This window comes from Siniperca chuatsi, linkage group LG23 (assembly GCF_020085105.1).
Source record: "Siniperca chuatsi isolate FFG_IHB_CAS linkage group LG23, ASM2008510v1, whole genome shotgun sequence".
NCBI classification, from domain to species: Eukaryota; Metazoa; Chordata; class Actinopteri; order Centrarchiformes; family Sinipercidae; genus Siniperca; species Siniperca chuatsi.
In genome coordinates, this window is record NC_058064.1 from 9059778 (window position 1) to 9074228 (window position 14451).

At 39.8% G+C, this 14451-nt stretch overlaps 1 protein-coding gene across 10 annotated transcripts in view; it reads right to left on the minus strand.

Moving 5' to 3' along the window:
* Window positions 1-14451, minus strand: part of pcloa (piccolo presynaptic cytomatrix protein a) — a 65418-nt gene that overhangs the window by 41631 nt on the left and 9336 nt on the right. For all 10 annotated transcript variants that reach the window (XR_006376843.1, XM_044186325.1, XM_044186328.1 and 7 more), the window contains exon 3: window positions 12956-13981. Coding sequence is in view for 9 of the 10 variants with exons in the window: in XM_044186325.1 (XP_044042260.1) it covers window positions 12956-13981 (1026 nt within the window). In the remaining variant the exon portion in view is untranslated. The remainder of the gene's footprint in view (window positions 1-12955; window positions 13982-14451) is intronic.

Below are 14451 nucleotides of genomic sequence, written 5' to 3' on the forward strand. Positions count from 1 at the left end.
AAGAACTGCAGTTGGATCCTTCTCCCACTGGGAATGATCCTGGAAAGTTGAAGGCTCGCTAGCTACTCTAGCTACTGCTGGTAGCCAGAAACTAACGTCTATGATTCACTATCCGTTTGATAATCTAAACAAAGGACATGTTTTCTTGCGGAAGTTTTTCTAAAAAGAGCAGTGGTGAAAGTTACTATATTCTGTTAGGATCAAGGAGTTAAGTTAAGGAGATAAGCAGACAGCATTAGCTATCCTAGCCTAGCGTGCTAGCTAGTTGAAAAGTTGTCTACTTCCACTTTAAACAGGAGACAGACCAAAATTGCTTAATTAATTGAATTGCTTAATTAGTGACATATTGATTGATAATGACAATAATAATTACAGTAGTTGCAGCTCTAGGTAGAGTTTTCTGTATAAGAATTGTGTTCTTTTGTCGTCTCACCAGTACTACCACACCCATTACAAATGTAATTTATACTGTAGAGTGAATCCACAGAGTATAAATTAGCAAGGATGATACACTCTTCTCTTCCAGCCTTGCCTTGTAATTATTGCTAACGAGACAGGTGTATCTTTATATAACATTCTTTCCTACTGCAGGATTTCAAATAAATGTTATGTGCCTATGTGCGTTTCTATCTGTCTGCTGTGATGGGTTCTGCATGGATGATTCATAAAAGCAGGGGAGTCACTCACTCACATCACCATCTTACAAGGATGTTTTCTAGCATCACATGTGCATGGGTACCAAAATGTTGACACCCACCAACACCCACAGAGATGAGTTTGTGATGGTGTTCATGACATACATATACTCAGATGAAAGGCATGAAATACCTCGGAAGGAAATGACAACTCGCTCTCTCTTCCCACATAACATTTCTCAAACAAATACAAGCTCATACATGAATGAATAAGGGCAGACTGAGTGTGAGTGTTTTCATCTCTCTTTCATCTCCAACTTTCCATCCTCTTCAAACTTCCTCCAAGGACACAGAAAGAAGACAAACTGAAAACCGCAGACAGCAACCAGATATTGAGACAAGATGGGCTGTAGCCGTACCCAACGTACGGTTATTGTTTCCAATTGGGAGTTGGAGTGTTGTGAAGGTCGATGCAGCTCTTTGATTAAGACATAGGGATCCTATGAGGGTTTTACCCATCTAAATTTAGATAACAGCCTGGTACTGAGAGTGGGAGAACAAGAGGATCTAGAGGAGGATGGGACAGATGGATAAAGACAGATGAGAGGATGGAGAAGGAGACAGGTTGAGGAAATGTGCGAACATGCAAGAAAAGAAAGGGTGATAATGTTGTGCGAGAGGCAAGAGAAAAACAGGAGGATGAGGGGAGGGAGGAGAGAGAAGCAAAAGGAAGAACAAAAAAGAATCAGGGAGAATAAGCAAACAGGACGAAACAAAAGGCAGTAAGAGAAAAGGGGCATGATGTAGTGAGGGAAAGGGTGAAGCAGTAGCAGTGAAGGAGCTTAATGGTCATTAGAGGTGACTCAACACCAGCTCCTGCCAACCAGATTAAAATTATCACCCTGTAAATCTGCTAATCAATTGCCAGGAAGTCAGGAAAAGTTGCAGTTCATGTGGACTACCAAGACCTTAAAATGTTACAGTACAGATTGAGAATTTAGTTGACATCACTTACGCATACTGTATAGTGGCATATCATCATGCCCTGCTACCAGGTTAACTTCTGTTTGACTTGCTTTTATTGCTCAGTTATTTTTCAATGAGGGTTTCTTTCATCATTCTTTCTTAAAAGCTTAAAGAAATAGTTCAACATTATCAGAAATATGTTTATTTGCTTCCTTGCTAAGAGTTTTGTTCATAACTTAAAGTATAAGTTAGAGCCATGCTGGTTAGTTTAGCTTAGCAGCAAGACTGAAAAAAAAGGGGGAAACAGCTAGCCTGGCTCTGTCCAAAGGTAATAAAATCTGTATACTAGCATCTGGAGTCTCTACTGGTTGCCTGGCAACCTCAAGGTGATAAGACTCCAGGAAGTCACTGCTCCCAGCCAAGAAATATTCTAGTAAATAACCCTCTGTATAAGCACAACTTGTTTTTACACCTCAGTTTTTGTTTTACATATTAAACAAACGAGATATAATGTGTTAATTAGTGAATTTTAGAGGTGCTATTAGGTGGATTTTGTACCTTTAAACAGAGTCAGGCTAGCTGTTTCCCCCATTTCCAGTCTCCTGGCTGTAGCTTCATACTTAACGGAGAAATACAAGTGGTATCAATCTTCTCATCTAACTCTCAGCAAGAAAGTGAATAATATTTTTTTTTCCAAAAAACAACAACTATTCCTTAAAAATTATACTGTTTTTTTCAATTGTTTTTTTCCATATTCCAAGATACGTGGGTATCTACTACTGAACAGGCAAATATATATTGCACAGCGTTATTTTAACCAAGATAAAAGACATTTTTGTCAGCACGCAACACCTACAGCTTGTATAGAGCTTTAAAAGTGCTTCTGTGGCTCATTGGATATGTTGTTGTTGAATGCTAACACAGTATTGTCAATTTTGCTCTTTGAGAAAAGTAAGTATTTAGAGACAGCATATATAATAAATTCCTTATAGCATGATATGGACATGTTTATCCTGATAAAACATAGGGATATAATCTTTGAAATCATCATGTATCAGTAATGAAAAACTGCTTTAACATGACCTAACATGAGATGGAAATCATGGCTTAGCAACACTGAGGTTCAGATGCATCAAATACCATGTGAGTCTTGGAAAATACAATATTTTCTGTTGAAATACTAGTGTCCTTACTGCAGCACTGCTTTTCAGTGCTAAAATTAAAGTCTGAAAGTCGCTGCCCTTTTCTCGTTGATGAGCGTTGCTGAGTGGCCAACTTAATTATAATGCACTAGACTGCAAGCATCACAGCATCAGCTCCTTTGCAAGCCAAAAAAGATCTTTGTCCTAATGAATGTCCCACTGTTATAGATGTTCCCATCTCGGGTTGCTGTATGTACCCTTTTCAAGTGATCCATGCTCATGTGTTGATGTAATTCTCGTTTGAATCATGAAACTAAATGTTATGTGAGTGGTGATAGCCTTAAGGTTGGAGAACTGGGCTTTGGACCAGGAGATTTTTGGCTTCAATCCCAAAATAACCAGCAAAGTCCAAGCAGGGAAGTTGAATAAATCGAATGCTGCTGTCAAAAAGCCTCTGAGAAAAGTACTACCCTCAGCTACTTAGTAACCAGCACTAGAGGACTGTGGTTGCACTGGTCAGATCCTAGATGGGAATGTGTGTAACAGAATATGAGCGAAGCAGAGTGCTGCAGGAAACCACAGCAAGCCTTTGGAGCAAACATTCTCTGGGTAAATGAAGGTTGAATAAAAGTTAATTATCCAATTCTATATACAAATCTTTTACCCGACTCAAAGACAAACAAGATGTTTTCTGTTCTGTCTTGACAAGAGTGTCAGGCTATGTCGCTTCGTTGCGGATTGTCATCTGAGTGAAAAAGTGTGTTTTCGTGTGAATAAGTCTTTGTTTATAGTGGATCTGACACAAAGGAAGTGGAGTGAGACAACGCCTATATGTACTCTGAGCCCAGGGATTAAGGAGAGAGAGACATTTGTTTCAGGGCATTTTCTGTCTGCATCTGCGTTTGTTTATCTACAACCCACTTCATAATCTGTCTGCGTGTGTCAGTTTCCCATCTGAAATAGAAGAAGATGAGTTTTGTCTAAGACACTCAAGGATTTTAAGATGATTTTATTTCTTCTGTCAATGGCTATGAAGTATTTTTGATTTAAAGAAAACTGTTGGCTCAGGCTTCTAGTCCTTCAGTCATCTTACATATCATATGTCACACAATGAGCACTTTTAAAGAGCCATGCAGCATAATAAATGTATGCAAATTCAGTCTGAATGGCCACAATGAGAATCAAACCTCAAATTGCTGCTATCCTACCCGTTTAGAGCTCCATTCATCAATATATTTTAATATTAAAACAAATTAGCCATATCAGCTTTATGTCAATGATATGTTTACAGATTGTGGCAAAAAACAAACAAAAAACAATCAATTAATACGGCTTTAAGAATGAATCAAATGACTACATGTAATATGAAGGTGGTTGCGTGACGAACCCACAGGATTATAAGCCAGTTCTGCAGCTTTATGCAGCTAGCTTGTGTTTAGCTCACTGTTTTGGTTTTACAGCCTGTAGATTACCCATATGGTTTAGTCTCACTGTTCACATTAACCGCATTTCCAGCAGCAGGCAGTTGTTTAAAAAAAAAAAAAGCTCACACATTAACCCACTGTACACCACTTGCACAGCGCCAAATGGCAGACAAAGTTAGCAACTAACTGTTGGACAAAGTCAAACATGTAGTAACAAAATACCACGATATATTTTTTAGATCTAAAAAGAAAGTGAAATTGTACTTGATAATGTGGTGATATTTATGCCTGGGCTGTGTAAGTTAGCTTGTATTGTAGTTTTTCTGCCTTCAAGTGGCTTCAACTTGATAAATCCATTCATTTGTTTCTGTGTCAGAGTGTATAATGAGCAGTTACTTCATACAGTCAGTTTGCATCAGCTGTGTGTATAGCCTCATCATCTGCTGATAAATGTGTTTATCATTACTAAGCTTTTCCGCTACCAAGCTTATCAGTGCAGATGGACAGGGGAATTGTACCAGAAGAGGGGCAAGGAAAGAGAAAAAGAAGAAAGTAGATGGCAGAGGTAGATTCCTGCACCCTTCTCCTGCACTAATGTATTAAATGTCAAGTGCTGAACTGGTCAATATTTCTATAGCAAATTAGTCAAATTGACTTAAGTTCACTTTTCTCTGACTGGTGTGAAAGACAGACACTGGGAGGTCCTCAACAACAAGCAACAGCATTATTTTATGTTTCTCTACATGTAGAAACAAGAAAAATGTGTGATTATTTTCAGTAAAAGCATATATATTTTTTAAATGACATAGACCACACACAGGTCTGGAGTTTAATTTATAGAAAATATTCACAATTGTTGAGTTCAAGTGTTTGCCACTTCCTATACTCCTATACATAAGAGTTCTTGCTTCATCAGATGTTTCTGCCTGACAGTAAATTCTGCCTATAGGTGCTGCTACTGTGACTCAGAGGGAAGAGTCAGGAGTGCTAAAACAAACCACAATAGTCAGGTTGTCATGGTCTGCACTGCTTAAGGCAGCATTGGCTGGCACCCATATCCTTTGTGACACCCCCCTCTTCTTGAGTCCCCTGTTGGACTCCTCTCTCTGTCACAGTATTCTCTCTTGTCTCTCCTCTCATCTGTTTTGGGTCTGTCCTCCTCCACTCCACATGTAATCTGTCTGTGTGTTTGTTACTCATTTCACATCTCTTGTACATTTTTTCTTATGTCAGTGTAGGACAGAAAGTGTATGTTTTTCAACTTGGCTCATACATGTGTGTATTTTCTGATTTCACACCTTACTATTTAATTGTAAATTAATAAACAGGGGCAGTTTGTGACTATGCTCTTGTCTACATGTCTCACAATCTGTCAATCCAATAAGTGCCTTCCAGCTGCACTCCCTTTACCATTTTGTTTATTCTCCAATGATGAAAGGCACTACTTTAAACTTGGGGGGAAAAGCTAATCCACTTTCCTCTTAGGTTTTTTAATGCACAGAAATGGTTTTTAGAGGTGAAGCCATTTCCTAATCCAGGCTCAGCTGCTGGCCTCACCCACTGAATATCAATTTTTAGGGAGGAAGTCAGAGTCAAACACTCCATCCACGAAGCCAACTTGCTTTTTCAACTCAATCACAGACTCTCCTGTCACTCTAAAGTGTGTGGTCAAGGGTGGAGAGAGCAGCAACAGTCAGGATGTAAATACAACAGCCTGTGCTAACTAGATGAGGCCGGTGCCAGAATGTGTGTGCTTTCAAGTGTCTGTGTGTCTTTGCCTGCCTGTCCTTGCCTTGCTGTCTCACCAGGGCTCAGTGCTGGCATACATGAGGTCTTGGCTTTTTTCCCCCTTCTTGGCACTAACGGCTCAGTGGCTAAAATGCGGCCCTTGCAAGCACCAGTAAATTACAAAGGGGATAATTGGAAATCATTCTGGAGTGGAGCTGGAGGGCGTGCTGTATAAAAAGGAAGAGAAGAGACGGTTTGCAGTGCCTGAGGACAGTTTGTTTCATCGTAGCAATTTCTAAAACAATGATAAACCACTTGTCAAAGTTAGGACCTGGTAAATACAGCGAACAAGACAGTAATAATTTAGCCTGTGCGTGCAACCACTCAGGCAAAACATGAAAATAATATGTACAGTATATTCCACTGCCAAATTAACTTCTCCAACAAACAGACCAAGCATTGCACACACACACATTCACACAAAAACACCTAATGTCTAAAAATACCAGCCATTTCAAGCCTTCTGAGGTGGCTGTGGGGGGACTCAGTGGGTTGTCTGGTGCAGCAGAAAGACCCTTTTAAAGAAGGAAATATGAAAGAGGGAACACAAGAGAGAGAGAGCGAGAGAGAGAGAGAGAGAGAGAGAGAGAGAGAGAGAGAGCTGCCCTGCAGTAGCTTGTGTTCTCCCCCTTTGTGGCTATTTTGTGGCTGTGACTATTTTTGTACACTTCAGCCTCCTGGGCAAGTGATGGCAAAGCTGTGAGGAAACTAGACTGTAGTCCATATACAGACTAACCTGAGTTACACACAAGAATCAAACTACTGTTTTAAAAAAAATACAAAAAAAACTAACAGATTCATATCACAACTGGGAAGTATTTGAAAGATGTGATAGATTATGCTAAGAGGATAACAAACTACACAAGGCTAAGATTTTGAGTGGTTCTTGACTGTATGTGTGCTCTACATGTACATGTGTGTATTGTACGTATGACCATGGAGCAAGCATTTATCTGCCAGAGCAGATTCAGGCGGGCTCAGACTATGGGTGGGCATTGTTATCCCGTGGGAACAACCACAGAATAACAATGAGGGAGGAGGACACACCACGTAGTGAGTGTATGTTAGCATAGCAAGCCTCACAGACGTGAGGATGCACAGGACATGGGCCTACCAACAAAAACATGCATGCACAACCACACCTAACCTTAACTCTATAACTATTACATGCCTAATTCCAACCCTTAACCTATGCATAATTCCAACGTTACCCCAAAACAAGTTCTAAACTAAATAGCTACCTTTTGGGGGACCCACAATGTAACCACATGAACACATTTTAGCCACCGCAATATGATTGGGTGCCCGAACAATTACTTCTTTCTGAATTCACATACGTCGAGGATACATCCAAAGCTGCTTTATTTACACATTGTGTAAATATGATCAACTCATTTGTTAATTTTTCATGTGTTAAAAAATTACCCATATGGTTTAGTCTCACAAAGAAAACTTTGCAAGCCTTTATGCTAAGCTAAGATAACCCGTATGCTTAGCTTATTATTCATAAGCTTCATAATTACTGTACAGACATGAAAGTGGTATCTCATGTGAATGAATAAGCATATTCCGAAAATGTAAAACAACTAATTTAAATAAAATAGCTTTTGGCACACCATGTTTTCACTTTGATTGGAGCCTGGTGAGCATTTTCCTCTGTTTCCACTCTTTGAGGTTAAACAAATCCTTGAGATGAAAGTAATGTCAGTCTTCTAACCTGTTAGTTTGACAGCAGACAAGGATGACCTATTCCTTAAAATCTTGTACTATTCATTTACAGCAGTCAACAGAAAAAATATTAAGATCACCAATCATTTCATGATCTTTGTTTAGAGATTTTTTAGCATCACTGATTTTCAGGGTCATGCATCTGTATTTTCCAGTTTTGCAATGAAGTATTTCAGTTGCTAGGATTCTCTTATCCACAGCCTTACAGTGTTTAATAATTAAGGTCAGGGAGACCATTTGATGTATCACAGCAAAGCACAATCTTCTGGTGAGTAAAATACCTTGTCAGCTGCATACCTGCAGTAATGGAGTGGTAAATATAAGGGTGAGTAGACTGTAAATCTCCAATCAAGCATCAATATAAATGATTAATTTGTCAGTATAAACAGAAATACACTGATATTTTTAGAAACAATCCACACGTGTACCATAATACACAAATATCTCACTATCCACAAATATTATTTGTGTTGTGTAAAGTAAAAATTACGGAGCAATTTACAAATATGTATAACTTACTCTTATAACGTATTTTAATTTAACAGAAAATAATATAGGTTTTACAAATGTAAATAGATTCACCACAAAAATACATGTAAAGTGATATTTACGCATTTGTGAATCCATTTTTTACACGTGAAACGGGTTTTGCACATTTGTAGATTACTTCCTGTCAGCTTGCAGGCCACGTGACATTTGTGACTTCCCTACTATTTATTTGTGGAATTTTGTCCATTTCGGACTGCGGCAGATCTGTAAACAGGAATCTGTAAATTGAGATGCATTTACTAGCTACACCAACAGGTGGCGGGATTCCCTCACATGAGCTGACGGAACTACAGTCTGTAAGCTGCTGGAAGAAGGCTGAACAAGAGCCATAGTACAAAAGGAGAAAACAAGCTGGCTTCTACCAGGAGTTGAAAGACAAGGTGGAGCATCTTTATTTAACCCAAAGGTCGTGATTCAGCATCAGGTTCATCATTGTCCTCTCCAGGTGAGTGTGCTGTGCTGCGCTTGCTTACTTACTGGCGTTACCTACAGTTTGCTAACGTTAGTGTTAGCTAGCTGTGGCAGTGGTGTATAAGCTAGCTCACGTTAGAACATTTAAGTTTGAACTCTGGGTTTTCAGTTCCAGAAAGAGACGTAACTTAAGCTCTGGATCAGTTACCATGGTAACTGACACTGTGAACAGGTTTTCTTCAACAAACCCTGAGTTTCTCTCTGTCTCCTCCCTCTTACAGAGCCAGACAAGCTGTGTCATGTCCTCATTCATTCAGTCTGCATCAAAGTGCTATGAAGCGCATTAATTAGTTACTGTTAGTAATTAAATCCTGGTTAGTTATTAGTTTGTTACTCAGGACAATCTAAAGTTACCACTTTTATGCACTGTCAGTCATTTCTTTGAACAGCGGGTTTTGCCCTCATATTCAAATATTACACAGCATCTAGTCACTCAGCTCAGAATAAAACCTCTGCATGTCCTTCTGTTTTTATAACACTGTGACTCTGTGCACACAAGACAGTTGTCAGTTTGTTAGAGCAGCTCCACTAAAATGTTTATTTCACATAATGTGTAATCTCAGTTTAAGGGACAGTAATTTAAAAGTGAAATGCTTTGTAAGCCATGATGTCTCTGGTGTGCTTCTACTACATGATTTGGGAATGATGTGACTTGTGGATTTTCTCTGAAATATCACTGACCCTTTCATCCCTTTTTTTGTCTTCTCAGCAGCACCATGGCCACATCTCTCCTGTCCTGTTACCATCACCGGACTCCAAGCCACCATCAACACTGCATTCTACTGCTGCTGGATGATGCTGGACCATGCCAAAAGACGTCATAAATGTCACATGGCCCGCAAGCTGACAGGAAGTGTAAAAATGGATCCACAAATGCGTAAATACATTTATTATTTACATTTATTTTTTGGGATGAAACTATTATTTTCTGTGAAATTAAAATACATTTCTACAGAGTAAGTACATTAATGCATATTTGCAAATCGCTCTGCATTTTTGTGGATATGACTTTACGCAACATGAATAAAAAATACATGTTTGTGGATTGTGAAATATTATTGTATTATGCTACACATTTGTGGATTGTCTTCTGTGGCTTACAAATAATAAAGTCCAATAAAAACTTCCATACATTCACCCTTAACTACATCACTGTATCTATGATTGGATCTTAAGCTTCAGGCTATTAAATGAACCATAGATTGTTATTAAGCATCAAAATGGGAAAAAATCAGCTGTAACTCTCAATATTCCATAGAGCTTGGTAAAAAAGGTGAGATTTTGTTGATTTTCCTTTGTGTAGGTGATACAGGATGTAGTTTGCAGCCTCCTCTCTTAGCTTGGATTCTTTCATTCGTGCTTGTTAGCAAAGTGGTGCCTCTCCCATTTTACGTAAGACTTCTCATGAGCACACTCATTACTGATAAGGGCAACATGACATTGAGCCTGAGCTACAGTAACACCGCTGAGCAGCACTAGACACAGACACACATTTACAGACTTTCCCTACATCAAAACAGAGAGAGAGAGCAGCAAAGGGATAGCACAACTAAAGGAGAGTGTGACACAGAGAAGACACTGTGTTTAAAAAGAGGATAAGCACCAAAAAACCATAGGCATTAAGTGAGTCTCCCCTAGGCCTTATAAATTTAGGAAGCGATTAAAGGATACAAAAAAAGAAGACATAAAACAGAGAAAAATTATATAGAGATTCTGAGAAAAGGTGACAAAAAATCTATGGAGGGAAAGAGGGAGACAAAGATGAAGGGCTGTGATGGAAAGAAAAGAAGAAAGAAAGAAAAACCATGAAGGTGAGTCATGAGACACCTGAATCTAGGATCAAGCCTTGATAGAAATGACAGGCTTCCTGTTGCCCTTTAAATCCTTTCAAGGAACAGAGATTACACCTGCACACGTGTTGACACGTACAGTATGCATGCACTCTCAACCTTCAGTATTTCAACGGAAAGACATACAGAACCTCAGCTAAATAGATCCCAAAAAAACTAAATTCTCACATGCACACACACATACTGTAGTGATGAAAAGTCATTCAAGCAAGCAACACACCTACAGTAAACTCACACCAGCCTGCTCAGTCGGCAGCTTACCCAATTTACTCAACAGTCTTGCAAATAAAACATACTGTTCAGTTCCCACACACACACTCACTCAGGTACACACACTCTGACCCACTCTCATGCGTCAGCAATTGAACCCCTACTGACAGCCGACATTATGACAGCGAATGACACAGAAGCAAGGCACAGTACGTACGGGGTAGATGACTCAACCAAGGCATTGTGTATGTGTGTACAAAACGTAGCTGACAATTCTGGCTTTAAGACAAGATGGTGTTGAAAGGACTAATCTATATCCAATTAGAGCATCAGTGGCTTGGATGCCCATCTTTCCAGCAAAATTAAATTTTTTCCCCATGCTTCAATTGCCTCAATTAAGTGATTGTGCAGTTCAGCTCCTCATTATCCCAGCAAGCGTGTGCAATTAAGAGCTGCAGAAAAAGACAAGAATCAGAAAACTTAAAAGAACTAGTCTTTAATAGTGCTGTTACTACTGTAAACATCTTGTTTTGGAATGCTACTGTAGCAGTGGGGCAGGGGACAATTTCAATTATAATGTCGAACAAGTGTCACACCAATATATGAGTACATTTAATATTTTTGTGATAACACAACTACAATAAGGGCATGGAAGATCAAACTAACATTCAAACTTTTGCCAGTATAATATCGTGCACGTTAAAAAGTTTGAATGTTAGATTCAAACTTTTTAACGTGCACGATATTATACTGGCATGTCAAACAGTTGATTAAGGAATAGTGAGACATTTTTCAAATACTCCCAGACTGCACTGTACCTTCATATCCGAGTAACATTCATAGAAAGTAAAGTATATATTTCTTAGAAGTCAACATTTTTTTGCCAGATTTTTCTTTTACAAAGTTGACTTCCCATGAGATTTCAGCATTTCCTGTACATAGATATGGTGCAGTTCATTCCCAGCTTAATTCCATTTGCTGTTACTGGAGGCTCTTCAGAAATACACAGCAGATTACTAAAGACCAGCTAACAAAGTAGCTAACACATGAAGCCAGGACAGAGCTTCTGGTTGACAAACACGTATTGTGCCCTGAATTGCACAAATCAAATATCGTACTGTAAGTGACCTATGGCTTTATTTACTTTAACCATGCATGGCTTATAATTTTTAATGAATATGTAAGACTGTGTAGATTATGAGTGGCATATAGACAATGACTAGGATTCTTCACATGGACTATTAAGTAGGTGTAGCATATGTGAATATGTTTTGCCTGCATGCTGAGAAACCACTCAACTGAAAGCACGTTTTGGCCTCTATTCCCATAATATACTGATCCTACACCATAGAGTACCATCTGTTCTGTGGAACAGTCTTTTAATGTTGCTTCCATTTGAGACAAAATACCATGGTAACAAAAGAAAACCAGTCCCCACACCTCGGGAAATAAGCAGGCCAAACGTGTTTGATTTCCACGTCATCATTAGGCAAGCTGAGACCATGAACGGACACAATGTCATATACACAAACACACAAGCAAACATACAAGCATCATACAGATCATACAAGCATGCATCCAATTTCACAATTAAAGAATACTGTCAATAGGAAGAAATCTGTGCATTCTGTACATATGGCCAAACAAGTATACACATAAACAGACATGGTCACAGAAACACACATACTATATACACACACATGCAGAGTATTCAGTTTCAGAGTCAAGTGTCAGTTGTTTGAAGTGCTGTTTGCTGATGAGATGTCCATTTAAACAACCTAATTTATCTTCACATTTATGGTCGCCCTCCCTACTGAAGAAAGCTTCATAGTAATGAGACTGGCATTTTAAAATGCAGCATAATTGACCACATCCATTCATTCAGTGGTCAAGCATGTGCAGATGTCATTACAGTGTCTTTTTGGGGTAACCTAATGTACTTAGTACAACTAATAACATGTTATCCTCTTTCAGAGTACTTTGTTAGATGCTAGTAGGGAAAAACACAGAGCTGAAAACTCTGTCACTCCTGATGGTATCTTTACAGTGACCTATTTCAATGAAACATCTAGAGGATGTTTGCGTTCTATTTATATACGACAGAATGCAAAAATTTCTGGTAGGTGCAGTGTGTTGAAAGCACATAAAGCTGCGGGGCTTAAGACAATTGGAGTTCTAATAAGATTTCTTACCTCTCCTAAATGGGGAGTAGGATTAAATCCACACAGATTGCACACTTTCTTCTTGCACTCAGTGCAAAGGCTGTAGTTGGGCGTGTCTGCTGATCCAACGTTCAGCTCCACATTACAGAGAGGGCAGCTTTCCTTGGTTGTTGAGGCTGGGGCAAATGCAGGTTTGGCTGCTGGGGCCTTTTCTTCCCTCTCCACAGAAATGGTTCTCAGGGGTTTCTTCGACTTAGCAGGTGGGGTGTCAGGAGCAGAGTCCGAATCAGGAGGAGACCCAGGAGGAGAGAAGGGGGAGTCAGGTGGTGAGCCGGGGCCAGAATCTGGAGGGGAACCTGGTCTGGAGTCTGGCGGCGACCCAGGTGGAGAATCCGCTGCCTTGTCGTCCTCTCCAGTGACAATATTGGTGGCTGAACTCAAGAGCGACGATCCAAAGCTGAACATCTGAGAAGCAGCAGCCGGAGGTTTTGCTGATTCTGTCAACCCTCCAAAACCTCCAAAAAACTTCCCAGCCATTGACTCCTCCTGCTTAGGTGCGGCCTGCGCTTGAGGCTTCGATGATTCCATCAAACTACCAAACCCGCCAAACAGTTTCCCTGTAACGGACTCAGTAGCTTGTGAAGCAGCCGCAGAAGGTTTGGCTGCATCTGTTAAGCCTCCCAGACTGATACCTCCTAACCCCCCAAAGAAGCTGGACTCCTGTTTGGCTTTAGCTGGAGACTGCTGGGGAGTGGACTTCTGCTGAATAGGGCGGCCTGTCTTGGGGTCAATTTTGGGGGATCCTCCCACTGAGGAGCCTGGGGAAAGGGGCCCAGGAGAGGTAGGACCTGGAGATTTCTGCCTCGGTGTGGTTGGCGGCGTTAACCCCTGGTCGGTGGTACTCTGCTGCTTTATCAGCAGCTTGCCAGGCTTGCCAGGTGCCTGTCTCTGGGGTGAGGGTGGGGCCGAGCCTTGTTTGGGTTTTGTCATGCCAGGGGGATCCATACCTCCCATTGCTCGCTGCATCTGGCAGTTCAGACACAGCCACTCTTTACCCTGTGCATGAAACAAAAGATGGATTAGATTTGACTGGAACAAATGTCCACACTGGTATGAGCACAGACATCAATGGCATGTGTAATTACAGTATATACACAGGCAAGCATAACCAATAAAACCCCTAAAATAACCGTTTTTGTTTAGCATAAAATAAGAAGACAAATTCAGAGACAAGTCCATTAATTAGTGTTTCAAATGATGTTGAATCCTGTTTTCCCAAGCTTTAGAGAATCCAAATCTGGCAACAGTTAGATAAATACTAATCAGTCAAAAAAGGGCACTGGATATTTATATTCACACAATAATGACATTTTTGTGATTTTATTTTAAAATTAAATGTTTGTTTCTAATTAAATTAGTTAATTAATTAAAAAAAAATATTCTACACATGGTTGTTTCAATTCAGCAATAACAGAAAGTCTGTAAACCAGAGGAATATTTTCAACAGACAGCAGAAATAAATACTA